The 27,616-nt window shown below is 45.7% G+C and overlaps 1 protein-coding gene across 1 annotated transcript; it reads left to right on the top strand.

Moving 5' to 3' along the window:
* Positions 1-16,381: 16,381 nt before the first annotated feature.
* LOC144274008 (olfactory receptor 14A16-like) lies at positions 16,382-17,305 on the top strand. The gene has a single exon (XM_077832725.1). The coding sequence runs from the start codon at positions 16,382-16,384 to the stop codon at positions 17,303-17,305; it is 924 nt and encodes a 307-aa protein (XP_077688851.1).
* Positions 17,306-27,616: the final 10,311 nt, after the last annotated feature.

Below are 27,616 nucleotides of genomic sequence, written 5' to 3'. Positions count from 1 at the left end.
GGGCCAGATTGTCAAAGGTATTTAGGCACCTAAAGCTGCAAATAGGCATGTAGGGGAATTTTGAAAAGCATGCAGCTGCCTAACTCTCACTGAAGACGGTAGTTAGTCACTTTTGAAAATCCCATTAGTGACCTACCTGCATCTTCAGGAATGCAAATACCTTTGAGTATCTGGCCCTAGATAATCAAAGGGCTCCGGGGCAGAGGCTGGAATTGAACCAGGCACTTCTGGCTCCTAGATCAGCACCTCCCCCCTTAGGCCAACCTTCTGCAGTGCAGGCAAGAAGAGGAGAATCAGGCATGTGTTATAGGGAGTCCTCACCACACTTTCCTCCTTATTGTCTTGTTCCAGAGCCCAGCTCATTCCCACCTACTGTGTCTGGGACCTCCGGTGCTGAGGAGGAAGCTCGTGATGAGACCAAAAAGGATGGTAAGTAGCTTATGATGGGAGATTTCCTTCCCCAGTAGCTTCTCTTCTCCCAGCCTGAATTTCACACGCCCGTCCCAGTTCCCACTGACGTCAGTGTGAGCTTGAGGGCAGCGTCCAGTTGCTCCGGATCTTCTCAGGCGGCCTGATGGCTTGTGTCACAATTAGCCAAAAATGGACCACGGGGAGCTGGCACAGCAGAGTTGGCTACGGCCAAGGACAAGCCCTTGGCTGATTGAGGAGCCGTGTTTGGGGCCTCCCAACGCGAGTGCAGAGTGTCAATTAAGGGGATGAGTTCAGGGGCAGAAAACTGTGATCCCCAAAACCCAGCATGCTCTGGTGGGGAGCCACCTATGCTAGCCAATGGGAGATGTCGATGAGAGGGGTGTGTCCTAAGCCCTTGCCCTCTCTGTGTTCGATGCTTGTTGTGGCTTGTGATCCCGGGAAACCCCTCTCTTGCAGTCAGGTGATTTAGATGCTGCTTAAGTCATATCTTGCAGGAATAAGTTAGGTACCTGCCTTGCTCCATGCAAAATGGCAGAGGGGCTGTCCTAACCCAGCCCTGTGGTCAGAACACTCAGCTGGGAGAGCCCCGTTCAATTCTCCATCATTAAAAAAAGAAATCAGTCCATTCTTCTGAATGCTCTCAGACAGGCAACTCCTGTTTGTCCAGGTTCGGTGAGGGAGTTGCTTAGTCACAGTCAAATAATTTACTTAACAGTCCAATTAATCTAAGTATTGTACTTAACGGGTTTCTGGAATTTGTAACCGTTTTAGCAAGGTTATTCCATGACAGGCTGGTGCACCGTTAAAAGAAACAGGTGCTAGGCAGAAGTAAGCAGCAGCATCTTAAAAACGTTTGTCAACCATTCAGTTTTCTTCAAGTTGCAAGGAGAGAGGCTTGTAGACGGCCTGGAGAAGAAATCGCTTTGCATGAGGATTCTGTCGGTGTTTAAACCGAGGGGGTGTTTTCGGCAAAGGGAGGAGGTGGGAAGGAACCTGCTTTACGGTTCAGGCTCTATCTGCACTTAAAACACGATAGCTGCTGCAGCCCTTCAGTATAGACACTTCCCACAGCAACGGGACTCCGAGTCCAGCGCTCTAGGCCTCGCTGCCTCCATTAGTACAGAAAAGGATGAGAAAAATGATGAGGGACGTGGAGCAGCTTCTGTGTGAGGCGAGATTAATAAGACTGGGACTTTTCACCTTGGAAAAGAGATGACTAATGGGGGATAAGATAGAGGTGTATAAAATCATGACTGATGTGGAGAAAGTAAATCAGGAAGTGTTGTTTACTCTTTCTCATAACACAAGAACCAGGGGTCACCCCATGAAATTAATAGGCGGCAGGTTTAAAAGAAACAAAAGGAAGTATTTCTTCACACAATGGAGAGTCAACCTGTGGAACTCCTTGCCAGAGGAGGTTGTGAAGGCCAAGACTATAACCCAGGGTTCAAAAAAGAACTAGATAAGTTCATGGAGGACAGGTCCATCAACTGCTATTAGCTAGCATGGGCAGGGATGATTTCCCTAGTCTATATTTTCAAGAAGCTGGGAATGGGTGACAGGGATGGATCACTTGATTACCAGAGCTCCTGTGATTCTGGGTTGTTTTTTTTTAAATCTCTCCACAATATTGGTTGCAATTGAAACTTCTAGTTAAAGCGATCAGTGAGGGGGGGCTGGACTCTCTGTTGCCTTGCACTTTGTTTGTGTCACCTTTACACTGATGCAAAGTGAGCATGAAATACCAAAAGAACTGCAGACACTAGTGTAAATGACACACACCAGGATCAGGGTATGGCTGGATTGGGGCCCAGAACTCTTCCCTCACCCACCCATCATGGCACAAGGAGTTTGATCCTGGGCCTCATGCCAACTGCCTGTAAGGGGCAGCTTAGAAATTCTTCGGTAGCACAAAGCTGGTGTGTCTCCCTATGTCACCTGCCTCCTCCCAATCTTTAGTCTGGGGACGTGGTGTGGTAGCAAAGAGAGTGTGGTGCATAATGCTGGCTCAGAACTGCTGCCATGACAGCCAGTGTAACTTAGAGCAGCCTCAGCGGTGCTCTAAGTTTTATGTCAGGTGCTATTTCAGGCACCAGCCAGCCGAAGCTTGGGGGAACAAAGGGGTGACTTCAAGCCCCCTTTTCCCATCCCTCTCTGCTGAGCCAAGTAAAACTTGTCACTTCTGAGAATTCAGACCCAGGCATAAGGCAATGGAGAACCCCAATCTTTCTTCTGCTGTGGAGAGTTGGTAAAACTCAAAGCCCAGATGGCACCGTTATTAAGCCCATTATTTTTTTCTCTTTGCTATTTAAAAATAATGAGATGCAAAACCAATATTAGTGCAGCAGTAATGTTGTACGGTTCGGACACACAAGTTAAGTTTCCTATGACAACACGAACTTGATCAACTTGCATGTGTGGAGCATATTTTCCCTCTTCCTGTTGTTCTTGTTGTATTTTAAAATTTACCACACAGGGTTCTTTGTGGCATGTAATGCGCCTTGTATTAAAAACGCCACAAACGCAAACTTACAGAAATGGGCCAGAACTTGACAGCTTACAGGAGTGGCTGCTACAGGGATCGGGGCTGATTTTAGAGGGCACAATTTTCAAAAGCACCAAAGTGACTTAAGTGCACTTGGAAATTTTACCTCTAGTCTTCCTTATGAATTCATTTTTTATTTTATATTTTTTAAAGGGAGCTGTAGCCTGTTTTCCACAGGGTCAGTCTGAGTTCAAGCCAATGCCGTAGGGCATTTCAGGCTGCTGTCCTGTCTGGTCCAGCCCAGGGGACAATATCTGATGCTTCCAGGAAAAGCAAGAACCCTCTGTAACATACATGGCTAGTTTTACCATGCTGTAAATGCAGGTGGGGAATTAATTACTGACCTCTGTGGCATTCAGACTATGTCCTGAAGCGGGATTGGGCCAGAGGGACAGCTAGCGCTGGCCACAGTGTCCAGGGTCTCTTGGAGTGGGAAGTTCCTTGGAGAATTCCACTGGGTGGGAGACTCAGCTGTGAAGGGAGGGGCCGGGCAGGAGCATCTCATCAACCCAAGATTGGAATAACTGAAGTAATGTTCCTTTTACATGGAGCCTCAGCTCTCTGGAACTTCTGCAAACGCTTTAGCCACGTGTTTAACTCCATCCATAGGAGTAGCCTTGGATCGCAGTGGGAGGGCTCAGGTTTCATAAGTGTTTGTAGGATGGGCACTCAGGGCAGTCCCTGACGCCAGTGCAAAGTGGATGTGACGTGTCCCTGTCTGGATTTGGGAGCCTGCCTGCACACCAAACTCACTAGGCGCTGGGTGCATGGCTGCAAGGTGCTGGGCCGGGGAAAATCAGCCCCGGATGGTTATTTTGAGTAGAAAACCAGAGCCACTTCTGGGGTCTTTTAGCTTCTAATGCCCTTTCCCTTCTGCAGCTGGATTTCAGCGTATGATAAAATCCTTCTCAATGCCAAGTCAGTGCCATAAATCACTGGCCTGGGTGCAGGAATCAGTAGGCGACATTCTCTGGCCTGGGTTATGCCAGGGCTCAGACTAAATTATTGTTCCCAAAACTTTTAAAAGCTGAGCCCCCTCCTCAAGGCAAAGAAACCAATCGTGCCCCTCACCTGTCAGCAATGTGTTAGCAACCCCACCCCCCATTTTCATGGATACATCTTCAAACCCCACCCTTCCCACCATGGCTAGCCCTTCCCCATGCTTCAAGAGACGCTGGAGGAGATGATCCTAACCATCCCCTCTAACCTTAAGACCTGAGGGACCACATCGTGGGGCATCTTAAAAATCACAGTTCCCAGACTCTGGAACAGGGGCTGCTTTGCCGGGCTCACCTTTCTCCCTCTGTCAGGTTGGCCAATGGGGATAATGAGCCTGGAGATCTCATTCCCGCTGCTCTGAGTGGTGCCCATGTGCACACGACCCAGCTCAGCTCTTACTGTATCCCAGGAACGTCTTCATTTTCTGGGATCCTCATGGCAGCAGTGGGATGATTTAACGGAGTCCCTTAGTCATGGGGCCTTTCTCTCTCTTTTGTTTCAGAGCCAGCGTCCTGGAATCGTCTCCTGGTGCGTGGAGTGGTGGCAGCGGTGGGGGTGCTAGTCTCACTATACGAATGTGGGTTTTGGAAAGGTAGAGGGAAAGTGTTTGCCTACTCGCGACTCATCTTCAGGAAGCTGCTGACTCATCCCTCCCAGCAGCCTGGAAGTCAGCAGGATTCCCAGGAATCTGAGCTCCCCGCAGTGTGTGACAGGGACGGGGACCAGGCCCAGGGAACCAGAAACAGGAATCGAGACCCAGCCCTGGAGAATGGTGAAGGAGACCTGTTTGCAAATTCATATGCGGTCTGCTGAATTGTTCACGTCCAGACCCTCCCCACAGTTCTTAACAAGTCGAAGCATTTCATTTAGATGCTTTCCAAACAAACCATTTTGATTTTTCAGTTTGAAACAATTTTTTGTTTAAAAATGTCCTTCAGTTTTATTTTTAAAATTCAAAAAGTTACAACCCTTGAAATGTTCCTGGGTCTTTTTGTTTTGTTTTTTAAAGCTTTTTGGTTCATCAAAAATTTGGAAAAATGTTAGTTTTGTTCAACCTGAAACCGGTTTTTTTCCATCTCTTTTTTGGAATTGCCAGGGACCAAAAAATTCTGTTTGCCCAGCTCGAGGGGCGGGTGAGGATTTTGGCGGTTATATTGTGGGTCTCTGAGTCTCCTTGTTACTCAAAGTTTTCTTACTGCAACAAATTTATGTGGGATGAGGGTAGGAAGGGCAAAAGCTTCCTAAAAGTGGGGAGGGCTGCTGGCACCCAAACTGTGGCCCAGCCCCTGTGCCACCCCTTCTCCTCGAGGTCCTGCCCCCTCAAAACACCCCTTTCTCCCTGAGCTCCCACTTCACGCCGTCTCTTGCCCCCAAAACACTGCCCCCCCCCGCTCGCCTCTCTCCCCCATCATCCAGTCGCTCGCACTTATGGCCAGTAAAAAGTGGTGGGCCCTGGTCTCCCCTGTTCCGGCACCCCTAGATGAGAGTGGGAGAGGATGAAGAACTCCTTTCAAATATAACCCCCCCCACCTCAAAAAAGCACAATTTGCCAGCAACAGCAAAACATGCACCCAACCAACCCGGGCCAGTCACGCTGTGTTGTGTGTTACATTCCCGTCTTGGGGCGTTTTATGTCTTGGAGAATGTGAACCCTGCCGGCCTGGGTGTTTCTCTGCGTAATGTGACCTCGGTGCTCCTGATGAGAGCTGTTGTTTGTAAATATTTCAGTAGCAGACATATTTATCATTCATGTACATACAGACATTTATTCACAATTAGAACTGGTCAAAAATAGCGAGGGTGGAGAGGTTCATGAAAATTGAAGAAGAAACCACTTCCCCCCGCCCCTAGTCTTCAAACTTATTTGGAAATGTTTTTAATTATCAAATTTTTGTTTTGTTTTGGTGGGAAAAACTCCATGTTCTCTCTCAAGTGGGCAGAGAAATCCAAAATGTTTTTTTTTAAAAAGGTAACTTTTTTCAAATGATCAATGTAATCCAAAGTGGCATTTTTAGTTAAAAGGTTGCATTGTCAGTGTAAAACCTTTTTGAACCAGCTCTGTTACTGTATAACAAGATGAGTTTATTTTTCGGGATGCATTGTTTGGGCCAAGTTCCAAGTGGCATTTCAGTTTTTGCACAGCTCTTCTCTTCTTGTGTCTCCACCTCTCATAAGCTATGGCCTTAATCTTGGCCCTGGAAACACTTGCGTGCATGTTTCACTTTAATTACTGCTGTGAATAATTCCATTTCAATGGGAAAACTCTGAGGTCGGGTTTACGCTATGGCCCTATATCGGTGTAACTACGTCATTTATTTTTCTTTTTTTTATATGTGAAAGTTCTTGAGAGGTTAAAGCAGGTAAAATACATGAACAGGTTCGGACAGTCCGAGTTTGTCAGTGCAAAGTGACAGCAGAGATGTGGGATCTGCTTGTTTTCCATAAGTCTCTCAGGGTTACCCAGGATAACTTTGGGGATCTCTGTCTTGCATCTGGAATGTTCCCTGAAAGTGTCCAAACAGCTCAGAGATACAGAACCATTCCCTGGATCCGTTCTTATAGCTGTCTTACCCGGACAGCAGTCTGGCAAGTGTTCCTGTCAGCTCATTGCTAAGTTATCTGCCAAAACACTAGAGTTTTCAGGTGCCTAAGTAGCCCCTGGAATCAGGGTGAAATTATCCTCCCTGCCACCACCAAAATTGGAAATGGTGCCCCGGAGTGCACGGGACCCTACCGTGCTTCCCCCATGGGAGCTGCATTAACAGGCAACTCTGCAAGTTATCTGCATGCCTCTGCAAGTGACCCCCATGCCTCTCCATTTCCTTGGCCACATGTATCCTGTCCCCATGCTGGCGGTTAATCCAGAAAGAGGGAAAGAGCTCACCACTGCTACCACCTGAGGGATGTGTTGGGTTGAGATCAGCTGGTCAAAGCAGGCAATAGGGACAGAATCTGAGACTTGAAGCTCCTTGAGTGACCTCTGACCTTTCTAGACCTGCCCTTCAATCAGACACAGCGATTATAAAGTTGAATGTGATAGTAACTAGACTCATTTGAAACCCTTCACCACACAAGACAAAGCCCTTAGGATTCATCATTAACTATTTATTTCTCCTCCCCTGGATTCCTGCAGCCAGCAGCCACCTTGGAGCTTTCCCTCGTCTCTCCCAGGCTGGGCTCACTTGATTGCGATAGCTCAGTGGTTTGAGCATTGGCCTGCTAAACCCAGGGTTGTGGGTTCAATTCTTGAGGGGGCCATTTAGGGATTGGTCCTGCTTTGAGCAGGGTGTTGGACTAGATGATCTCCTGAGGTCCCTTCCAACCCTGATATTGTGTGTGTGTGTGTGTGATTGCAGGAGCTCAGCGGAGGGTCCAGCTTTGCTCTTTCGCTTCCATTCTTCACGTCTTTGGACGGCTGCATTTGCAACTGAGCAGCCTGATGGAAACACTGAGTCCTCTGTCTCGGCAGGCGGGCCCAGCCGCCAAAGCCAAAGACTCCCTGAGAACAGGGGGAGGTTCGCCTGAACTCTCAGGAGTGGAGGCTGGGCCCATAGGGTAGGGTTCCCATATTTGAACTTTCAAAAAAGACGACACTCTGGGGGGGAGGGGAAGAGGAGTGGTAGCCCTGCCCCCTATCTCCTCCCTCCCACTTTCTGCCCCCTGACTGCCCCCCACAGAACCGCCAATCCATCCAACCCCCTCTGCTCCTTGTCCCCTGATCGCCCCCTCCCAGGAACCTGCCCTCTATCTAAGCCTTCCTTCTCCCTGTCTCTAACTTCCCCCTCCTTAGACCCCTTCACCCTAACTGCCCCCCTAGAACTCCACCCCGTACCTGTCCCCTGACTGCCCCGCCCCCTATCCACACCCCCACCCCCTGACAGACCCCCGGCTCTCCTACACCTATCCAACCACTCCCTGTCCCCTGACTGCCCCCGCAGAACCCCCGACCCATCTAATGCCCCCTGCTCCCTGCCCCTGACTCCCCCCCCTGAACCTCGGCCCCGTCCACCCCCCCCGCTCCCTGTCCCTTGACTCCCCTGACCCCTCTCCATATGCCCACCCCCTGACAGGCTCCCCCCAAAACCCCTGACCCATCCAACCCCTCCTGTTCCCTGTCCCCTGACTGTCCCTTGGGACCCCATGCCCCTTCTCCAGCCCCCCGGCCCCCATACCCTGCTGCTCAGAGCACTGTGTCTGGGGTGTGGAGCCAGACACAGTGCCGCACTCCCCTGCAGAGAGTGCAGCTCCCGCCCTCCCCTCCCCCACCCCCAGAGTGCTGCATTGGGAGGGAAATCCTGGACCTTGTGAGAGTTTTAAAAATTCCTCCCGGAGGGCGATTGAAAACCCCAAAAGCCGGACATGTCCGGGAAACTCCGGACGCATGGTAACCCGACCACTGGGACTCCAGGTTCTGCAGCTGCAGCCACCTGTATGGTGAATCCTCCGACTCATCACCAAACAGCTCTTCCCCATTCTGCAACCTGGCCCCATGGTCTGACCATGCAGGAGAACAGAAACCCTTTGGGACAGCAGGAGAGTCTCTTCAATGCCGCACTCTGTGCATGGCTTCCCGCGGTCACCGGGAAACACGACTACCCTGCCCCCAGGAGTCTCTCAAGGAGCTGCCGGCGCAGTCACTGGGCACCCACTCGTAATGGTCTCGGGCAGTGGCATTGCAGAGGGAGCTGAGCAGACCGTCCCTTCCGTGACTTCCTGAATTGCTGCCAGGACGGATTCTCCTCTGCGCTAGAGAAAGTCCCCAAGGAAAAGCAGCTGTGGTGGGGGAGGAGGCAAGACAAGCATTCCCCCTGAGCCCTTGACTAGCAGGCAAGCTGGACTCTGGGAGCCAAGGGATCGGTGTGTCTTGCTGGGAGAGCAGAGCTGGAGAGCAGAAAAGGGCATTGGAGGAACTGAAGAAAAGTCAGTGTCATGGCTGGGTCATGGGCAACCAGACCTAGTGGTCAGAGGCAGAGTCCACACTCACAAGACAGGAGTTGAGAGTCAGCTGGGTCAGGACACTGGAAGAGCAGAAGCAAAAAACCAAATTGTGTTCAGCACCTCAAATCAGATGAGTCACCCCGAGTCCAGATGCCAGGAAATCAAGCCTGGGGAGTGGGAGCAGGAACAGCCAACACACGGTCCAGAGCCGGGGAGGAGTGCGGCTGTTCAGACAGCTTCTTGTTCCTGCTGCTGGTTTAAGGAGGTCCCGGGGGCCAATAAGCTGCTCTGGGACTCTGCCAATAGGAGCCTCAAACTGGGTCTCGACTTTGTCAGTTCTAGGTAAGCAGTTTTTCGTAGGCTTCCAGGTGGCGTGCTGGAGGGTGGCTGCTCCCAGGAACCCTACAGACCTGGGTTAATGACCCATGGGTCATGACAGTGAGTAATTGTCCCAGGCTACTAGTTGGGGGCTCAAGCCGGTTTTGTGTTGCATTGTTGAAAAGAACCCCCTAGATATTGAACCTGGCCCTTGTTGCTGCCGACTCCAACTGGCAGAAGGGTTACACAGGTTTCTTAAAAGTGAAGGGAGAGGTTCTCAGTTGGTCTAAATCATTATAGCTGGGTAGGTGCGACTGTGTGGTGCTGCCGGCTGGTAAAGCAGCCTGAGGCAGAAGCCTCCAGCTCGCATGATATTCCAGGCAGGACTGAATCGCCATGAGACGAAACTTAAAGAAGAGAATGACCTGGAGTCTCTGGCTCCCATTTGGTGCTCTAAGAGGAGAATAGCCTTGTCTGTCCAGCCACTCCTGATCGACCTCACTGAGGTCTGCCAGGAGCACCCAGGAGACATATGTCGGCTATCAGTCCTACTGCACCATCTGCCGTGAAGGCAAGGAGCTGCTGCTGTGTAGCAATACAGTACCACATCTGCCAGCAGCACCCAGGAGATGTATGATGAGCTGAGCGGGCTCCAGGCTTGTCGTGGTATGACATCTGTACTGGTAACCCAGGAAAAAAGGTGCGAAACGATTGTCTGCCGTTGCTTTGACAGAGGGAGGGAAGGAGGGGGAGGGAGGGTCCTGACGACACGTACCCAAACCACCCACAACAATGTTTTTGCCCTGTCAGGCACTGGGAGCTTAACCCAGAATTCCAATGGGCAGCAGAGACTGTGGGAACTGTGGGATAGCTACTCACAGTGCACCGCTCTGTAAGTCAATGCTAGCCACAGTGTTGAGGATGCACTCCGCCGACTTAATGCGCTTAGTGTGGACATACGCGATCGACTGTATAAAATCGGTTTCTAAAAATTGACTTCTATAAAATCGACCTAATTTCGTAGTGTAGACATACCCTAAGAGAGTTAAGCATCTAACTCCCATTGTGCAGACAATGGGCATTGGGCACCTGTTTCCATGAAACCACTCTGAAAATCCGTGTCATAGCTCACATCCTGGAGCAAGTGTCCACTGTATTGTTCCAGATTCTGCAGCACCCACACCCCCTTGCTTCTGCTCTAATTACACAGGATGCTGCAGAGTCAGTTATAGGTCCCACCAGATGGCCAAACCTATTCCTGGGGTCTCTCCATGGAAATCAGCAATTAGTACCCAGGATACATGGTGCCCATTGTGTTGAGCTGTTTTCTTCTTACTACCCTGATATTTTTTCCTTTGACTACAAGAGCGTGAAAGGGACAATTCACCTCAGATGGTCCCTTGAATATGTGCCAACTACTTATGCCGAACTATTTGTTCAACCTTATATTTAGTTGTGAGACTCTGAATTCCTTTCCCACACCTGAGAAAGAGCTCTGTGTAGCTGGAAAGCTTGTCTCTCTCACCAACAGAAATTGGTTGGGTCAATAAAAGATATTACCTCATCCACCTTGTCTCTCTGTTCCCTGAAACGGCATCTTTAGAGAGCAGGACAGTCCCTAGTCTTCGCTTCCAGCATTGGACATATGAAAGGAGAGGAGGTCTCAGTTCACACCCCATGTCCACATGAATGCTATAGCCATATCGGAGTAGGATGGGACATGCTGGCTTGGGAGATAACAGATGAAGTGGCTGCTTTCATGTCTAGGTCACCTATTCAACCCAGCCCCAGTGAGCAGTGCCCCAGTGTCCTCCCCTTCTGAGTGCTGTGAAAAATTGATTTTGTGCCTCATCTCCTTGGACACATCATGAAAGCATCCACCAAACATCTCATCCATCCAAACTAGAACCCGTTAATCCCCTGTGAGCAGCCTCAGCAGAGACCATGGACCAGCGCGGACCTGAAGAGATCATCTCAAAATGGGAGAGGGTAGATCGGGCTCCCAGTCCCCTTCACTACATGGTCTCTCCATGGAGATTGCGATAGCCATCAAAGGAGCCAATTGTTGCCAGTCAAAGTAAAGGTGGGTTCTGTAGGGATGGGCTTTATTGTGGAACCAGAACCTCAGATCCTAAGCCCCCTCGCCTGAGTGTTGGGGACGTGAGGATCCCAAGAAAGAGTCCAGTGTCTGAGCTGGGCCCATCTCAAATTAATTTGCAATTTCCTGGTAGAAATAGTCTTCTTCTGTCAGCCACACAACCCTCAGCTCTGACATAGCAGGGAAGGCCCGGTCCTGATCCCACTGCCGTCACTAGCAATGCTCCCACTGACTTCAGCAGTTCCAGGGAGGATCATAGAGGTGCACGCCATGTGTTCATTAGAGCAAATTTCTCCAAGGAAATTTCTTCATTTCACAAGTTTTTTGTTTCATTTTTTCCCCATTCCATAGAGTGGTGGCCACATCAAGCAAAGGACATTTGTATGGATGGAAATGAGGGTGGGGAAGGAAATGAAGTGACCTAATCCAGTGTTACACAGTTAGGAACGGAGAGAGCTACAAACGTGGGCTGGGGCTTCCAAGCTGTCTTACCCCAGTTCAAACAGAGAGACGTTAATGGCATCCCTGTGTGTTCCCACACTGATCATTGGTGCGGATACGCTCCTCCCATGGAAACCAGGAGTGATTCCACTGGATTCAGTGAGACTCGTTCTTCTTTCCCTCAGCCTGGTGTAAATAAAGAGTAACTCTAGTCGAGTAAATGGAGCTGTTTCTCCTCTTACTCACCCAGTGAGTAGCTCAGCAGAATTAGGCCATGTCTACACTATGGACTTTACAGCTTTTACCCTTACTGCCGTGTCTACCCTTCGGATCTTACTACCTTTACCGCTTGTGTCTGTAAAACTTTTGTCGGTCAGGGTGGTTTTTTCACATCCCGACTGACAAGAGTGGTAGTGTAGACAAAGCTTAAGGTGGGGTCCTTTGGTTAACTTATCATTAGTTATGTTAATTGAAGGATGAATTCACAGCCATCAATCTCAATGAGGTCTGTGACTGATCCAGTCATTAGTACCTCGCAGTTTAACAGTACAAGGCAGCAGAAGGAAACTGGAAGTTATGGAGGGGCTTATAACTCCGGAAGCCTTTGGTCAAATGACAACAAATTTGGAACTCGAATGCTACCTCAGGCCTGCCTGAGGCACCCAAATTTCAAAGCTATCCGAGTAACCATTCAGCTTCTAGTGCACTTCCAAAAACTGAGCTTTAAACCATACAAAATGGCGGGAATGGAAATCCTCTAGCCCTCCTTCTGTATTGGCACAAGCGCACAATAAAACACCCGCAGACTTTCTTAAATTCCATTCTCATTTTGGGTCCCCGAAGATTTACTAGGGACCATGCACTACCTTGGGTAAAATGAGACAGATTGAGACCATTTTGACCTGCATCACATCAATAGTTTGATCTCTAGCTTTGAGCAAAATAAACAAAACCTAGAAACTTATAACTGGGCTCATATCTCCACAACCCTTAGCTGAAATGACCCCACATTTAGGTCACTAATCCTACCCTGCACCCTCCTAAGGCACATTAAATTTCAAAAGACTCTGACTAAGCATGTCTTCTGTTTTTTCTTTTTTTTTTTAAAGAAAGGAGGACCTTTAAACAGAAGTCATGGTGCAACCTTAACTAGAACGGTGTTGCTGTGATGGTAATAATATTCATCAGTTCATTTACTGGTTGGGTACCCATCTTGCAGGTTTCTATGAACCCTGCTATTGGAATATTCCAGGAGCATTGAGATGGGATTGTGATGTTCAGCAATGAGAACCTCAGAGACAGGAACAAACAAAAAACTCGACATCACAGCACAGATATTTAGCTCATGTAACCTGGCCTAGTTCAATAGCACTCTGCCAAGTTACATTTGCTGAGGAACTGGTCTAATTGACTTCAGTGGGGCTGGGGCTGATTTACACAACAGCTGTTTGGGGACCTGGACCCTTTGAGTCCAAGGCAGCTAGAGGTGATTTACAAAAACTGGGGCATTGACCCATTCACTCCAGTGGAGCTACCCTGATTTGAACTTGCTGAGGATCGGAACCATTGATTCCAATCGGTCTCAGGCTGATTTCTACTCTCTGGCTCTTTGTATTTCATCAGTTTCTCTGACATGAATGTCTCGTGTAAATTACACATTTTTAAACAGTGCATCTACAGCCAAAGGAGCCTTTTATTTTAATGTTGTCTGCAGAAAGGAAAATAATGTTACTACCGAGAAAGCAAGAAAGCAAGAAAGAAAGAAAGCAAGAAAGAAAGAAAGAAAGAAAGAAAGCAAGAAAGAAAGAAAGAAAGAAAGAAAGAAAGAAAGAAAGAAAGAAAGAAAGAAAGAAAGAAAGAAAGAAAGAAAAGGAAAGACCTGGGCTATTCATCCCAATAAAAGTTGAAGATCAGATGCAGAAAATCTCCACAACACTGTCCCCAGTTCTGTCCCAAGTGGGAATGAATCGCTCTGTCACCCTTACAAGTTATACCTGTAATTAATTCCAGTGGACAAAGAGCTAGGAAAGAGGAGCCTGGTTACGAATGTTTGACTCTTCTTTGGTTCAGTTTCACAGGCAAAGGATATGGGTTGGAAACTGCATCATGGGCCAGATCCTCAGCTGGTGTAAATGGATGTAGCTCCCTGGAAGTCAATGAGTCAGATCCCCAAGTGGTGTAAATAGCCCTTGCTACTCTAAAGTCAGTGGAAGTGTATCAATTTACACCAGCTCAGGACCTGGTCCTTAGTTTTTAGTGTTTGTCTCTTAGTGAAGAACTCAAGCAGCCAGGGCAGCCTGAGCTGTGGGTTCCTCTGGTGGCTGCATCCCAAGAGCTGCTGGTGCAATGCAGGAGAAAAACATCTCTGCTCCCCTAGAGGTGACTATGTGGAGTTAATGAAGGAACAGGCTATTCCAGGCCATCTGAGACTCTGGTGCCAAGAGGCTCTTAACTATTGTAGAGCCCATGTCTGTGCTACAAATATATGTTTTATTTTGCCATCCTGTGGGGACCCCCTTTGTGATCCAGCCCTGCCTTGTTTTTAGCTAAAGGTCCTTCAAGAGATGTTGTCATCATGTGAGATGCAGGACAGGTGCTGTTCCCCCTCTGGGGGGTTAGTGTCAACTAGGGCAGGTTGTCAGGATGGTTTGCTCCTGAGGTGAGAGCAGAGCTGGGCTCACAGTCCTGGAGATCAGATTCAGCTATTTAGCCCCAGAGCAGGGATATCTTGGGCTGTGACCTTGTCTGAAGCCAGCACAAACCAGGATCAGCTCTAGAGCTGGGAGTGTCTTTCAGTCCCTGATCCCATTTAGTCCATCACCTTTCACCCAAGGCTGCCCTAGGAGGGAAGCAGGGAGCGCTCATCTGTGCTAGGAACTGCAGAGAGACCCCCGCAACTCAGGACATCCAGCGAAGGGATGTGACAACAGCTGGTGGATAATACAGTGATGGGGGCAGGAGAGAGAGAGAGAACCAAACAATCCTGGCAGTGCGTGAATAGATAGATAGATTAGATTAGATAATGACCAATGATTCCTAACACAGTCGGATCAAATGCATCGCAAATTGGAATAAAGACCAACAAAGTAAGTTTTCTATTTCAATTAAATATGTTACAGTATTAATATATGGGGCAAATTTAATATAGGAAATATGAATTGCAATTAGAACTCTTTAAGACTTTTACTATCAAATTATGCAGATATATAGAGATGATCAGATTTTTTTTTCCACCAGATTTTTCACTGAGGTTGTGGGAACCAAACAGTTTCAGCTGAAAACTGTTGGAACCTGAAAATTTTTAGGCATAATGAAAACAAGTTTTCATTGTTATGGATATCAGAGACTTTCCATGAAAATATATTCAACTGAAAACTGAATTTTCCTTTGAAATAAAGTAGAAATTGTCTGACTACTCCTAACTGGAAACTTAGCTTTAAGCCAGGGTGGGGAACATGAATATTGTCCAATAACACCATAATTTCCAACCCCATTCCCTCTATTGCAAACGTGTTTGTCTGTTTCAAAGGGGTAGCTGCAGGATGGTAAAAATGAGTAAATAGCAAAGTTAGTCGCCCAGAGAATGTGTTTTAAACATACTAACCTCTCTAAACTAAAGCCCTGAGAGTCGAAGCTCCCAGACAAAGGCTGTCTCTCTTTATCCTACCCAAGGACAGGCAGGAGGTTGATGGAACTAGAACCCAGATCTCCACTTCTACCATCATAGCCTCTGTCCCACACTGCTGCCTGCTAAACAAAAATACTGTCAACATGTGCACAGAACATGCACATAGGAAGACACAATCCATCCCCAAAAGAGTTCACATTCAAAGTACACAAGACAGACAAAAGGAAGGGGAGGAAAGAGAGGCAGCAGTGACTGCTCCATGGTCACAAAGTGGCAGAGGCAAGACTAGAACCAAAGTCTCCTGACTCACACAGCACAGAAATAAAGTCACAGAGGGGAACGACACAACCTAGCAGTAACTGAGCGATGCGACCAGCCCATCATCACCCAGCAGTGAGAGTGCAGCTGGGATCTGGTGCCATAAATCAGTGTGTAAGAAGGCATCAGGCGGTATGTGGGATGTTGGGGTGGAATCATCACAGGAAAGCTGCCATGCGGGAAGCTGAGTGATTCTGTGCTGTGTTTCTCAGTTAAGTAGGAATCAGACTGTGCTGGCATTTTAGTATTTTAGTTGAGTTGGCCAAGTTGGGAGCCTGCTGTCTGTAGCAATAGGGGCATAATTTTGGCTCAAATTGTTGGATTTGGGTTGTACTTTGTTCCATCTTTCATCCTGCATTTGATCGAGCCACGTCTTGGGCCAGATCCTCAGATGGTGTAAAACTGACCCAGCTCCAGTGACTTTAAGGGAGCGATGCCAATTTACACTCCTGTGATAATGCACCAGAGTAGTGCTCTGTTTGTGAGCGGTGAGGAGCCCTCACTACTCCAGTCAATGGAAGTGACAAGTGTTGTGCCCCTTTGACATTCACACCATGAGAAATCATGGAGAGGGGAATCAGAGTCATTCCCTCTCTCACTATAACCCTGACCATTGCTCTTGTCCTTCCCTCCACAGCCATCACACGATGAACTAGGAAAGAAAATGTCCAACCGAACCACCGTAACCGAGTTCCTTCTCCTGGGATTCTCTGATGTTCGAGAGCTGCAGATTTTGCACTTCATGGTGTTTCTAGTGCTTTACCTAGCAGCCCTGACAGGAAATCTTCTCATCATCATAGCCATAGCTCTTGACCACCACCTTCACACCCCCATGTACTTCTTCCTGATGAGTTTGTCCATCCTAGACCTCGGCTCCATCTCTGTCACCATCCCCAAATCTATGGCCAATTCCCTTATGAGCACCAGGTCCATTTCCTATTCTGGATGTGTCGCCCAAGTCTTTTTCCTCGTCTTCTTTGCTGTAGCTGAATTCTCCTTACTCACCATCATGGCGTATGATCGATATGTCGCCATCTGCAAACCACTGCACTATGAGACTATAATGAACAGGAGAGCTTGTGTCCAAATGGCAGCCAGTGCCTGGATCAGTGTAATTCTCTATGCTTCATTGCATACCGGGAACACTTTCTCGATCACCTTCTGTGGAGGCAACATGGTGGATCAGTTCTTCTGTGAAATCCCCCAGCTACTCAAGCTTGCCTGCTCTAACTCGTACTTCAATGAAGTTGGGGTTATTGGATTTGGTGTGTGTTTAGCCCTAATTTGCTTTGTTTTTATAATTGTGACATATGTTCAGATCTTAACCAAGGTATTGAGAATCCCCTCTGAGCAGCGCCGACATAAAACCTTCTCCACATGCCTTCCTCACCTCATTGTAATTTCCATGTTTGTTTCCACTGCTGTCTTTGCCTACATGAAACCCATCTCCAGTTCTCCATCAGCTCTGGATCTCGTGGTGGCTGTTCTCTATTCTGTGCTGCCACCAGTGATGAATCCGATCATCTACAGCATAAGGAACAAGGAAATCAAAGCTTCCCTGAGGAAACTGACTGGTGTTAGGATATAGATATTCAGGCCTGTCTGTAAAGGCCTGTACTTTAAGAATTTAGGTGTATTCTTATCACTTGGCTAGTTAGAGGTATAAAAGAAAGAATCAAAATCACTGTCTGCCAGTGTAAGGTCCTTCTCTTACTGTGACAGTCTGAGGCCCTGTTCTTAGGCTAAGGCCTTTGGCTAAGCAGCAGAGGCAGCCATAAGCTGGGAAGCGACCGGTCACATCCTCACATTCCAAACTAGTCACATTGAAATAAGGTGCTATTGGGCTGTCAGGCACTATCAGGACAGGATTGTATTCCTATCACCTCCAGAGAAAGGGAAGTGCCTAGAAAATGTAAAAGGAAACTTCGTTTGATAGCATCCTGTCTGGCAAGAACTCACTTATCAATAGCTAGGATGTGAAATCCTCACTTCTGTATTGTTTTGTCATTATCGTTCCCACTTTGCTATTGTTTGTCTTTATAACCTCTGTCTGGTTCTGTGATTGTTTCTGTCTGCTGTATAATTAATTTTGCTGGGTGTAATCTAATTATTGTGGTGGGATATAATCGGTTAGCTAATCGTGTTACAGTATGTTAGGATTCGTTAGTTAAATTTCAGTAGAATGATTGGTTAAGGTATAGCTAAGAATATTACTATATAAATTAGGGGCAAACAGGAAGTAAGTTGGGATTCGAAAATAAGGAAAAAGGAACTTGTATTTAAGCTTGCTGGAAGTTCACCCCAATAAACATCAAATTGTTTGCACCTTCGGACTTTGGGTATTGTTGCTCTCTGTTCATGCGAGAAGGACCAGGGAAGTGGGAGAGTGAAGGAATAAGCTCTCTAACAACTGGGTGAAGGTTATTCAACTAGAATAAAATGTCTGCATTTCTCTGATGAACATGGTTTTATCTGTTTTTTTTACAAATACAATCAACTGATGACATTATTATCCCCATAAGAATATGGTGTGTGATTTTTTTGTGCAAAATGCTGTATGTATAGTGGTAAATCCACACTAACTCCACTCAGTCAGTGGAGTTCTTCTCGGTTTATACCAGTATAAGTAAGATGAAAATCTATCTATCTGTCTCATGCTTTTATACTGCCACCCCTCACCATGTTATCTGAGTACCTTCCACATAAAATCAGTAGTCATTAGAAAGTACCCAGTGGACTTCACGGAATCTCTGGTTCTTCTCCTTTTTTGGGGTCAAAACTTTGCTTGGGGTATGATGGCTTTTGATTTTCTGTTTGCTGGTGTGACAGAGTGGGATATGGCAGCATCAGATCATGAACTCTGTGTTTTGCTATCTGGGTAAATATAGACATGGTGACTTCAGAAGTCTGGGCTTGCTCAATAGCCGTCTATCGCTCTTTGTTCATGGCAGCTCTCCTACCTGAGAAAGGTGCATGTTACTTTGCTGAAGAAAGAAGAGAAATCACTCAGAGAAATCAAGACTGAAGTCTGGGGCCTTTGACTTATGTTGCCTTTCACCTACAGGCCCTGCTGCATGGAACAAGTCTTTTGCTGTATAGGGAGTCTGGAAGTGAGGCGGGGGGGAGGGCAGGGGCATGGCTGGTGGGTCTGGAAGTCTTAATTTTAGCACATGACAAAGAGACAGGGGACCTGTTTAAGTGCAGAGTCCTACGCTGTGTCAGGTGCCAACCATAATCCCATGTAAGAAGGACTTGTAGGAGTTCGTTCTATCTAATCTAATCTACCTGTCTATCGTAGGATTCCACACTGTACCCATTACCATGCTATCTGAGTACCTTCCACATAAAATCAGGAGCCATAGCAAAGCCCCTAGTAGACCCTAAGGAGCCAGAGACTCCATTCCTTGTTTTGTTCTTCCCCTCAGGGTAAAAAATATGATTGTGGTATCAGTGAAGTTTTTTGGTTCTTGCTTCTTTCTCAGATTTTTTAAATTTTATTTTAGGGGTTTTTTTTGTTTTTTTTTTACTGGTGGATTGATTTGTTTCTTTATGAGGTGGGAGTGCCTGGGCACAGGAGCACTGGAAGCTCCCTAGAAGTGGGGGCAGGGGGCACCTACACCTGAACCAAGGCCCCACCCCCACATGGCCTCTTCCCCCAAGGCCCCACCCTCGTGCCGCCTCTTCCCCCCAAGGCCCTTCCCCATGCTTGCTCCTCTCTGCCTCCTCCCCACCATCACTCACCCTTAAGGCCAGCAAAAAGTGGGAGAACATAGCCCTCCCACTTTTAAAAGCGATGGGGCCATGGCCCCCTGTCCACCCCATCTCCATTCTGGTTCCTCTGCCTGGGGAGATGTTGAGTGTTTGGGTAGACAGTGTTGTCAATGTTTTCTCATTTATTGGGCGTGCCCGTATGTCATCTCCTTGCTGGAGTTTTCCGAGCAATGGGTGAAGTAACATCTTGCATTGGCCCAATTTCTGTTGTTGGGAGAGACAAATTTCCAAGCTTACACAGAGCTCTTCTTCGGGTTTGGGAAAGGTGTCACAGCTAAATACATGTTTCAGAGTGGTAGCCGTATTAGTCTGTATCAGCACGTTTTAAACTTTCATCCAGATTTGGGATAAAAACCAATTTCAACCTATTGAAATTTCCTCTACAATGAAAATTCCAATCAGCTCTAATTAGGGCTGGGTCTTCCAAAGATGCCAAAGGGACATAGGAGCAAAAATTCTATTGAAACTCTCTCAGGATACTTTGGTAAACCCAGCCTACATCTTTACACTCCTTTGAAATCCCCAGCCTTAATAAGTAAAACACTTTCCAAAAGGTAGGGTGATACAAAGGTAAAAGTTAAAGTTTATTTACGCTTTGATAATAAGACTGGTCTAGATACAAATATACAAAAATACAAATAAGTCAGGCATCAAGGGCAAGATATGTAAAGGTATTTAGGAACCTAGTGGGATTCTCAAAAGCATCTAGGTGTCTATCACCCATTAAAATCAACAGTTCCCATCAACAGATGATGACACTAAACTGGGAGGAGTGGTAGATACGCTGGAGGGTAGGGATAGGACACAGAGGGACCTAGACAAATTGGAGGATTGGGCCAAAAGAAATCTGATGAGGTTCAACAAGGACAAGTGCAGAGTTCTGCACTTAGGACGGAAGAATCCAATGCACCGCTACAGACTAGGGAACGAACGGCTAGGCAGCAGTTCTGCAGAGAAGGACCTAGGGTTGACAGTGGACGAGAAGCTGGATATGGGTCAACAGTGTGCCCTTGTTGCCAAGAAGGCCAATGGCATTTTGGGGTGTATAAGTAGGGGCGTAGCAAGCAGATTGAGGGACATGATCATTCCCCTCTATTCGACATTGGTGAGGCCTCATCTGGAGTACTGTGTCCAGTTTTGGGCCCCACACTACAAAAAGGATGTGGATAAATTGGAAAGAGTCCAGCGAAGGACAACAAAAATCATTTGGGGTCTGGAACACATGACTTATGAGGAGAGGCTGAGGGAACTGGGATTGTTTAGTCTACGGAAGAGAAGAATGAGGGGGGATTTGATAGCTGCTTTTAGCTACCTGAAAGGTGGATCCAAAGAGGATGGATCTAGACTGTTCTCAGTGGTAGCTGATGACAGAACAAGGAGTAACGGTCTCAAGTTGCAGTGGGGGAGATTTAGGTTGGATATTAGGAAAAACTTTTTCACTAGGAGGGTGGTGAAACACTGAAATGTGTTACCTCGGGAGGTGGTGGAATACCCTTCCTTAGAAGTTTTTAAGGTCAGGCTTGACAAAGCCCTGGCTGGGACGATTTAGTTGGGGATTGGTCCTGCTCTGGGCAGGGGGTTGGACTAGACGACCTCCAGAGGTCCCTTCCAACTCTGATATTCTATGATTCTATGAACAGTTATGTTTTGAGAACTATCAGTTAGCCAGTTTTTAATCAATTTACTGTTGGTTTTGTGTAGTGTTATTTTTTTTTAAATAGTGTGATGTTACCCTCAATCAAACCTCTAGAAAAATGCAAGTCTATTACATCAACACCATTGCCTTCATCAATCAGAAATGTCACAGTTAAATCAAGTTCATTTGATAAAAAACACTTTCTGTGAAAACATATTGATCACCATTAATTGAACTTCTCTCTCCCTTGTAATTCCTTTTTGTTGAAAAGTGACCATTTTCAAAAATGAACATTTTTTGTAAAGAACTGTTGTTTTAGTGATTTTTGTTTTCTTTTTTTAATTAAATTTTTCATTTCAATTTTTGACAACATTTAAACGGAAAACTTTATAAAAAATGTTATTGACTTGTTTCCATTTACCAACATGTAGGACCCCCAAACTTAGAACCCTTAAAAAGGGAAATAAGTTTGATTTTTTGAAATTCTTCACTAATTAAAAAAAAAATCCACCGTCATTGTTCATCATTCTGTATTTCCTGCATTTTGTTCTTTAGTCTGCTGTTTAATAATTTTTCAGCTATTGAATCAGGGAACAGACACAATGTCGTGTGAGTTGGCCAACCAGTCATACATCACAGATAATGAAAACTCTGGAGTTGCTACAAATTTAAACTTAGAACAAACTTCTGAGTACAGATTCAGTGTCACTAACGTCTTGATCCTGCACACGCTTTATGCACAAGCTTTCTTTCCTAGTGTGAGTAGTCCCTTTAGAGTCAACTGGATGACTCAAAATAATATAATTTACCAGCTGAGTAAGGATCTCAGGATGGGGGCCGAAATGTGAATTGCTAAAAGTAATGTCCACATAGGGCCTGATCTAAAGGCCATTTAATTCAGTTGAAAGATGATCATTGATGCCAATGGGCTGCTAATGAGACCTCTCGAGAGATTTTAAGGGACAGATTTTCAAAAGTATTTGTAGCTACCACTGAAATCAATGGGATTTGGTGCCTCATCTGCTGAAGTGCTTTGGAAAAGCCCACTAAACAACTATCTGCATCTTTAGACACCTAAATATCTTCGAAAATATGCCCCTTAGGAGCTCATGTCTGGTAGATTTTCAATAAAAATTAGGCTCCTAGAAGCCACATCTTTAATGGTATTTAGGGGCCTATCTGAATCTTTAGGTGCCTAAATTCCTTTGCAAATCTGGCCCTCAGGCACTTCTGAAAATTTTACCCAAATACAAAAGTTGTAAATGTAAAATTGGAACCAGGATTAAAAGAACAACAACAAGGACAGTTACTACCAAAGGGAACATGAGCACAGGCTGAGAATCAGACCCAGTAACATCTAAGCCATTCAAAAACAACTTCATGTCCCACTGAATAACCTTCCGTAAAGCCACTTTCACCTCTTTGTTTCTCAGACTGTCAATGAAGAGGTTTAACAGGGGAGTTACAATAGTATTCAAAGTGTTGACAGTCTTGTTCATGTCCAAGGCATTCTGTCTGGAAGGCCTGACATACAGGAAGATGGTGGAGCTGTACCATATAATCACAAGAGTGAGATGGGCAGAGCAAGTGGAAAAGGCCTTTTGCTGGCCTTGGGCTGACGGGATGCTCCGTATGGTGGAGAGGGTGTAAATATAGGAGACCAGAGTTATTGAACATAATCCCAGGATGACGATGATCGAGATGATAAAAGCTGCCATCTCAATCACATAGATGTCTGTGCAGGAGAGAATGATTAAGGAATCTATGCTGCAGAAGAAACGAGTAATGACATTCGTGCCACAGAAGGACAACCTAACAATCAGAGATTCTGGGATAGAAATAGCCAGGAAACTATGCACTGAGGAGCCAAGGGCCAGCTGAGCAGACAAGACGTGCTGTTCATGATGGTGCTATAGTGCAATGGGTAGCAAATAGCCAGATAGCAGTCATAGGCCATGACAGAGAAAAGGAAATATTCTGTGCAGCCCAGGGAGAAAATGAAGTACATCTGCAGAATGCAGCTACTAAAGGGGATGGTTCTGCTTTTCCCCAGGAAAATTGCAATGGTCTTGGGAACACAGGCTGTGGTGTATCATATCTCCAGCAAGGAGAGGTTGCAAAGGAAGAAGTACATGGGGCTGCGGAGTTGATGGCTGGCCCTCACTAGGACTAGGATGGCAACCTTTCCTGCAACTTTCAGGACATACATCATAGTAAACACCAAAAAAAAGAGAGATCTGCAAATATTGACTACCGGGGAAGCCCACAAGTATAAATTCCTGTATCCTGGAATGGTTTTCCTTCTCTATTCCAGTCATAGGCTCCATCTGTCAAGATACAACAGACCATAATTCAGGAGAAGCTCTGTTACATGGATTGTTAGACATCACAGGTACAGTTTTCAAGGATGTGTGTCAAGGTTCCTTCCCCACTCTGAACTCTAGTGTACAGATGTGGGGACCTGCATGAAAGACCCCCTAAGCTTATTCTTACCAGCTTAGGTTAAAAACTTCCCCAAGGTACAAACTTTGCCTTGTCCTTGAACTCTACGCTGCCACCACCAAGTGTGTTACACAAAGAACTGAGAAAGAGCCCACTTGGAGACGTCTTCCCTCAAAATATCCCCCCAAGCCCTACACCCCCTTTCCTGGGGAAGGCTTGATAAAAATCCTCATCAATTTGTACAGGTGAACACAGACCCAAACCCTTGGATCTTAAGAACAATGAAAAAGCAATCAGGTTCTTAAAAGAAGAATTTTAATGAAAGAAAAGGTAAAAGAATCACCTCTGTAAAATCAGGATGGTAAATACCTTACAGGGTAATCAGATTCAAAACACAGAGAATCCCTCAAGGCAAAACCTTAAGTTACAAAAAGACACAAAACCAGGAATATACATTCCATTCAGCACAGCCTATTTTACCCGCAATTAAACAAAAGGAAATCTAATGTATTTCTACCTAGATTACTGACTAACTTTTTACAGGAGTTCTGAGCTGCATTCCTGATCTGTTCCCGGCAAAAGCATCACACAGACAGACAGACCCTTTGTTCCTCCCCCTCCAGCTTTGAAAGTATCTTGTCTCCTCATTGGTCATTTTGGTCAGGTGCTAGCGAGGTTATCCTAGCTTCTTAGCCCTTTACAGGTGAAAGGGTTTTGCCTCTGGCCAGGAGGGATTTAATAGCACTGTATACAGAAAGGTGATTACCCGTCCCTTTATATTTATGAGAGTACCTAAATGATATAGAAGCCTAAATCCCATTCCAAAATCATGTAAGTTGCTTAGGAGCCTAAGAGCTGGAGTTTCAAAAGTATTTAGATGCCAACAGTGCAGACTGACAAAAATGCTTAAGCAGGTTAGGCACCTAATCTGGTTAGGTGTTTTTGAAAATCCCACTGAGCATCTATCTGAAGCTTTAGACATCTTCATACTTTTGAAAATCTGGCTCTGAAAGATTAAAGCTCTTTTGAAAATTGGATTTAGGCTCTCAAGTCACCCAGTGCCAGATTTTAAATGGTATTTAGGCATGTAGAGGGATTTTCAAAAACACCACGGCACCTAAACTCATTGATTTCATTGATGCATAGATTCCAAAGTCAGAAGGGACCATTGTGATCATCTGACCTTCTGTATAACACAGGACATAGATCTTCTTCAAAATAATTTGTAGAGCAGATCTTTTAGAAAAAAACATCCAATCTTGATTGAAAAATTCTCAGTTATGGAGAATCCACCATGACCGTTAGTAAATTGCTCCAAAAGTTAATTACTCTCACTGTACGCCATATTTCCAGTCTGATTTTGACTAGCTTAAAGTTCCAGCCATTGTATGCTGTTATCCCTTTCTATGCTAGACTGAAGAGACCATGAAGGAATTTATTAACCCTCTATTTGTTAAGCTAAATAGATTGAGCTCCTTGGGTCTGTCACTATAAGGCGTGCTTCCTAAACTTTTAATCATTCTCATGGCTCTTCTCTGAACCCTCTCCAATTGATCAACATCCTTTTTGAACTGTTGACACAAGAACTGGACATAGACTTTTTCCTGTTTATGCATCCAAGAATTGCATTAGTCCTTTTGGCACAGCATCACACTGGGAGCTCATGTTCAGCTGATTATCTACCATGACCACCAAATCTTTTTCAGAATCACTGTTTCCCACAATAGAGTTCCTCATCCGGCAAGTATGTCTGACATTCTTTGTTCCTAGATGTATACATTCACATTTAGCCATAGTAAAATCATATTGTTTGCTTGAGTCCAGCTTACCAAGCGATCCAGATCGCTCTGTAACCCTGTCCTCTTCATTATTAACTACTTCCTCATTTTTGTGTCATTTGCATACTTTATCAGTGCTGAGTTTATGCCATCTTCCATATCATTAAAAATGTTAAATAGCATTAGGATATGAACAGAACCCTCTTGGACCCCATTGGAAACATACTTGTTCCATGACAATTCCCTTTTACAATTACATTTTGAGGCCTAAGAGTTAGCCAGCTTTTGGTCCATGTATTGTGTGCCAAGTTATTTTTATATCCTTCTAGTTGTTTAGTCAAAACGTCAGGCAGTACCAAGTCAAATGCCATAGAGAAGTCTATTATATCAACACTATTGCCTTTATCAATCACAATTGTAATGTCATCAAAAATGATACCAAGTTAGTTTGACAGGATCTATTTACCAAAACCCATGTTAAATGACATTAATTATATTACTTTATTTCTTTATTAATTGAGTCCCTTATCAGTGTAATGATGCTGGTTCTGGCAGGACCCAACGGAGAGTGCCCATTCAGGACAAATTGCTTCAAGCAGGGCAGTTACAGCCCAAGGCTGGGGTTTCTGTGCACACCAAGGCAAACCAAACCAGCCAGACAGAGGAGATTTTGCTTTTACCCCACTGGCTAACCACAAGTCACACAAGCAATTCCCTTAGACACCCCAGTTTCCCAGTATCACCACCAATGCCACACGTTATGAGGACAAATGGTGATGAAAACCAATACCCCAGTAAAAGAAAAAAGGTTCTCTCGATCCCAAAGGACCAAGCCCCAGACCCAGGTCAATATACAAAACAGATCTTACCCACAAATCACGCTGTTGCCAATCCTTTAGAATCTAAAATCTAAGGGTTTATCCATAAAAAGAAAAGATATAGATGAGAGCTAGAATTGATTCAATGAAATCAATGACATACAGTGATGGCAAAGTTCTTGGTTCAGGCTTGCAGCAGTGAGAGAATAAACTGCAGGTTCAAATCAAGTCTCTGGAGGACATCCACAGCTGGGATGGGTCTTTCAGTCCTTGGTTCAAAGCTTCAGTGTAGCAAAGTCCCTCCAGAGGTATGAAGCAGGACTGAAGACAAGATGGGGGAGCTGCAGGAGCTTTTTATAGTCTCTTGCCATGTGGTCTCTCTTTCTTTCTGCCAAAGACAAGCTGTCCAACACCTAGCCTGGAAACACCTGAGAGTTCTGTCCATAGGCAGGTCCTTGCATACCTTGCTGAGTCACAAGGAGTGTCTGCCTTCTCTCAATGGGTCAATTGTATAGCTGATGGTCCTTAATGGGCCATCAAGCAGGCTAGGCAGAGCTGACACCAACTTGTCTGGGGTGTCACGGAGAAGCATAGCATAAGTTTGCAATACAGACAGTATAGAGCCAATATTCATAACTTTAACTACAAAAATAATACACACAAATAGACAGCATAATCAGCACCAGCAGTCCATAACCTTGTCTTTAACACCTTATTTGACTCCCTTTATACAAGATTTGGTGCCACTACAGGACTTTGGTTGCAACAATGATCTATACGGTCCCAGCTTATGTCAATAACCTCACAATCAGCCACTCCATTATCTTGCCTGATAGGCCTATCAGGCTGACAGGCCTATAATTGCCTTGGTCCTCCCATTTACCCTTTTTCAATATTGGCACAGCATTAGCTTTCTTCCAGCGTTTCAACAGTAAAGGCCCAGTGAGCTCCTCAGCTAGCATTTTTAAAACTCCTGGATGCGGGTTATCTGGATCTGCTGATTTAAAAATGTCTAACCTTAGTAGCTTCTGTTTAACATCCTCCTGAGGTACTAGTGGATTTGAGTGTTTTTTAGCCACCTAGATGCTTTTGAAAATCCCACTAGGTGCCTAAATACCTTAAAAAATCTGGCCCTTAGCTGCTGTTGAAAATTTTACCCCACCCCACACAGTGACCAAATTCATTTGGTCCACAGATTTTCTAACATCTGGAGAAACAAATGATACTTTGTATTGAATTCTGTTCTTCTCAGTCCTCCTGATGAGAAACAATCTCATCATCCATGGGAGTGGACGCTTCCTTCTGTATGCAAATAGCAGCAACATGGAAATCCAGGACTCAGAGGGTGAAAACCAACACACCGAATCAGTTTTCCATCTCTACCCCAGTCTTGAATTCTGTAGGTCACAAGAAATGCTCATGGAGTTAAACAGTTAAAATGCATTATTGGATGT

Source organism: Eretmochelys imbricata, chromosome 14 (genome assembly GCF_965152235.1).
Source record: "Eretmochelys imbricata isolate rEreImb1 chromosome 14, rEreImb1.hap1, whole genome shotgun sequence".
NCBI lineage: Eukaryota > Metazoa > Chordata > Testudines > Cheloniidae > Eretmochelys > Eretmochelys imbricata.
Note: the sequence above shows the minus strand (reverse complement) of the source record. Positions and strands in the feature narration are given on the sequence as shown.

Coding starts and splice junctions, on each gene's coding strand:
- LOC144274008 (XM_077832725.1), top strand. CDS start 16,382: ATGTCCAACCGAACCACCGTAACCGAGTTCCTTCTCCTGGGATTCTCT.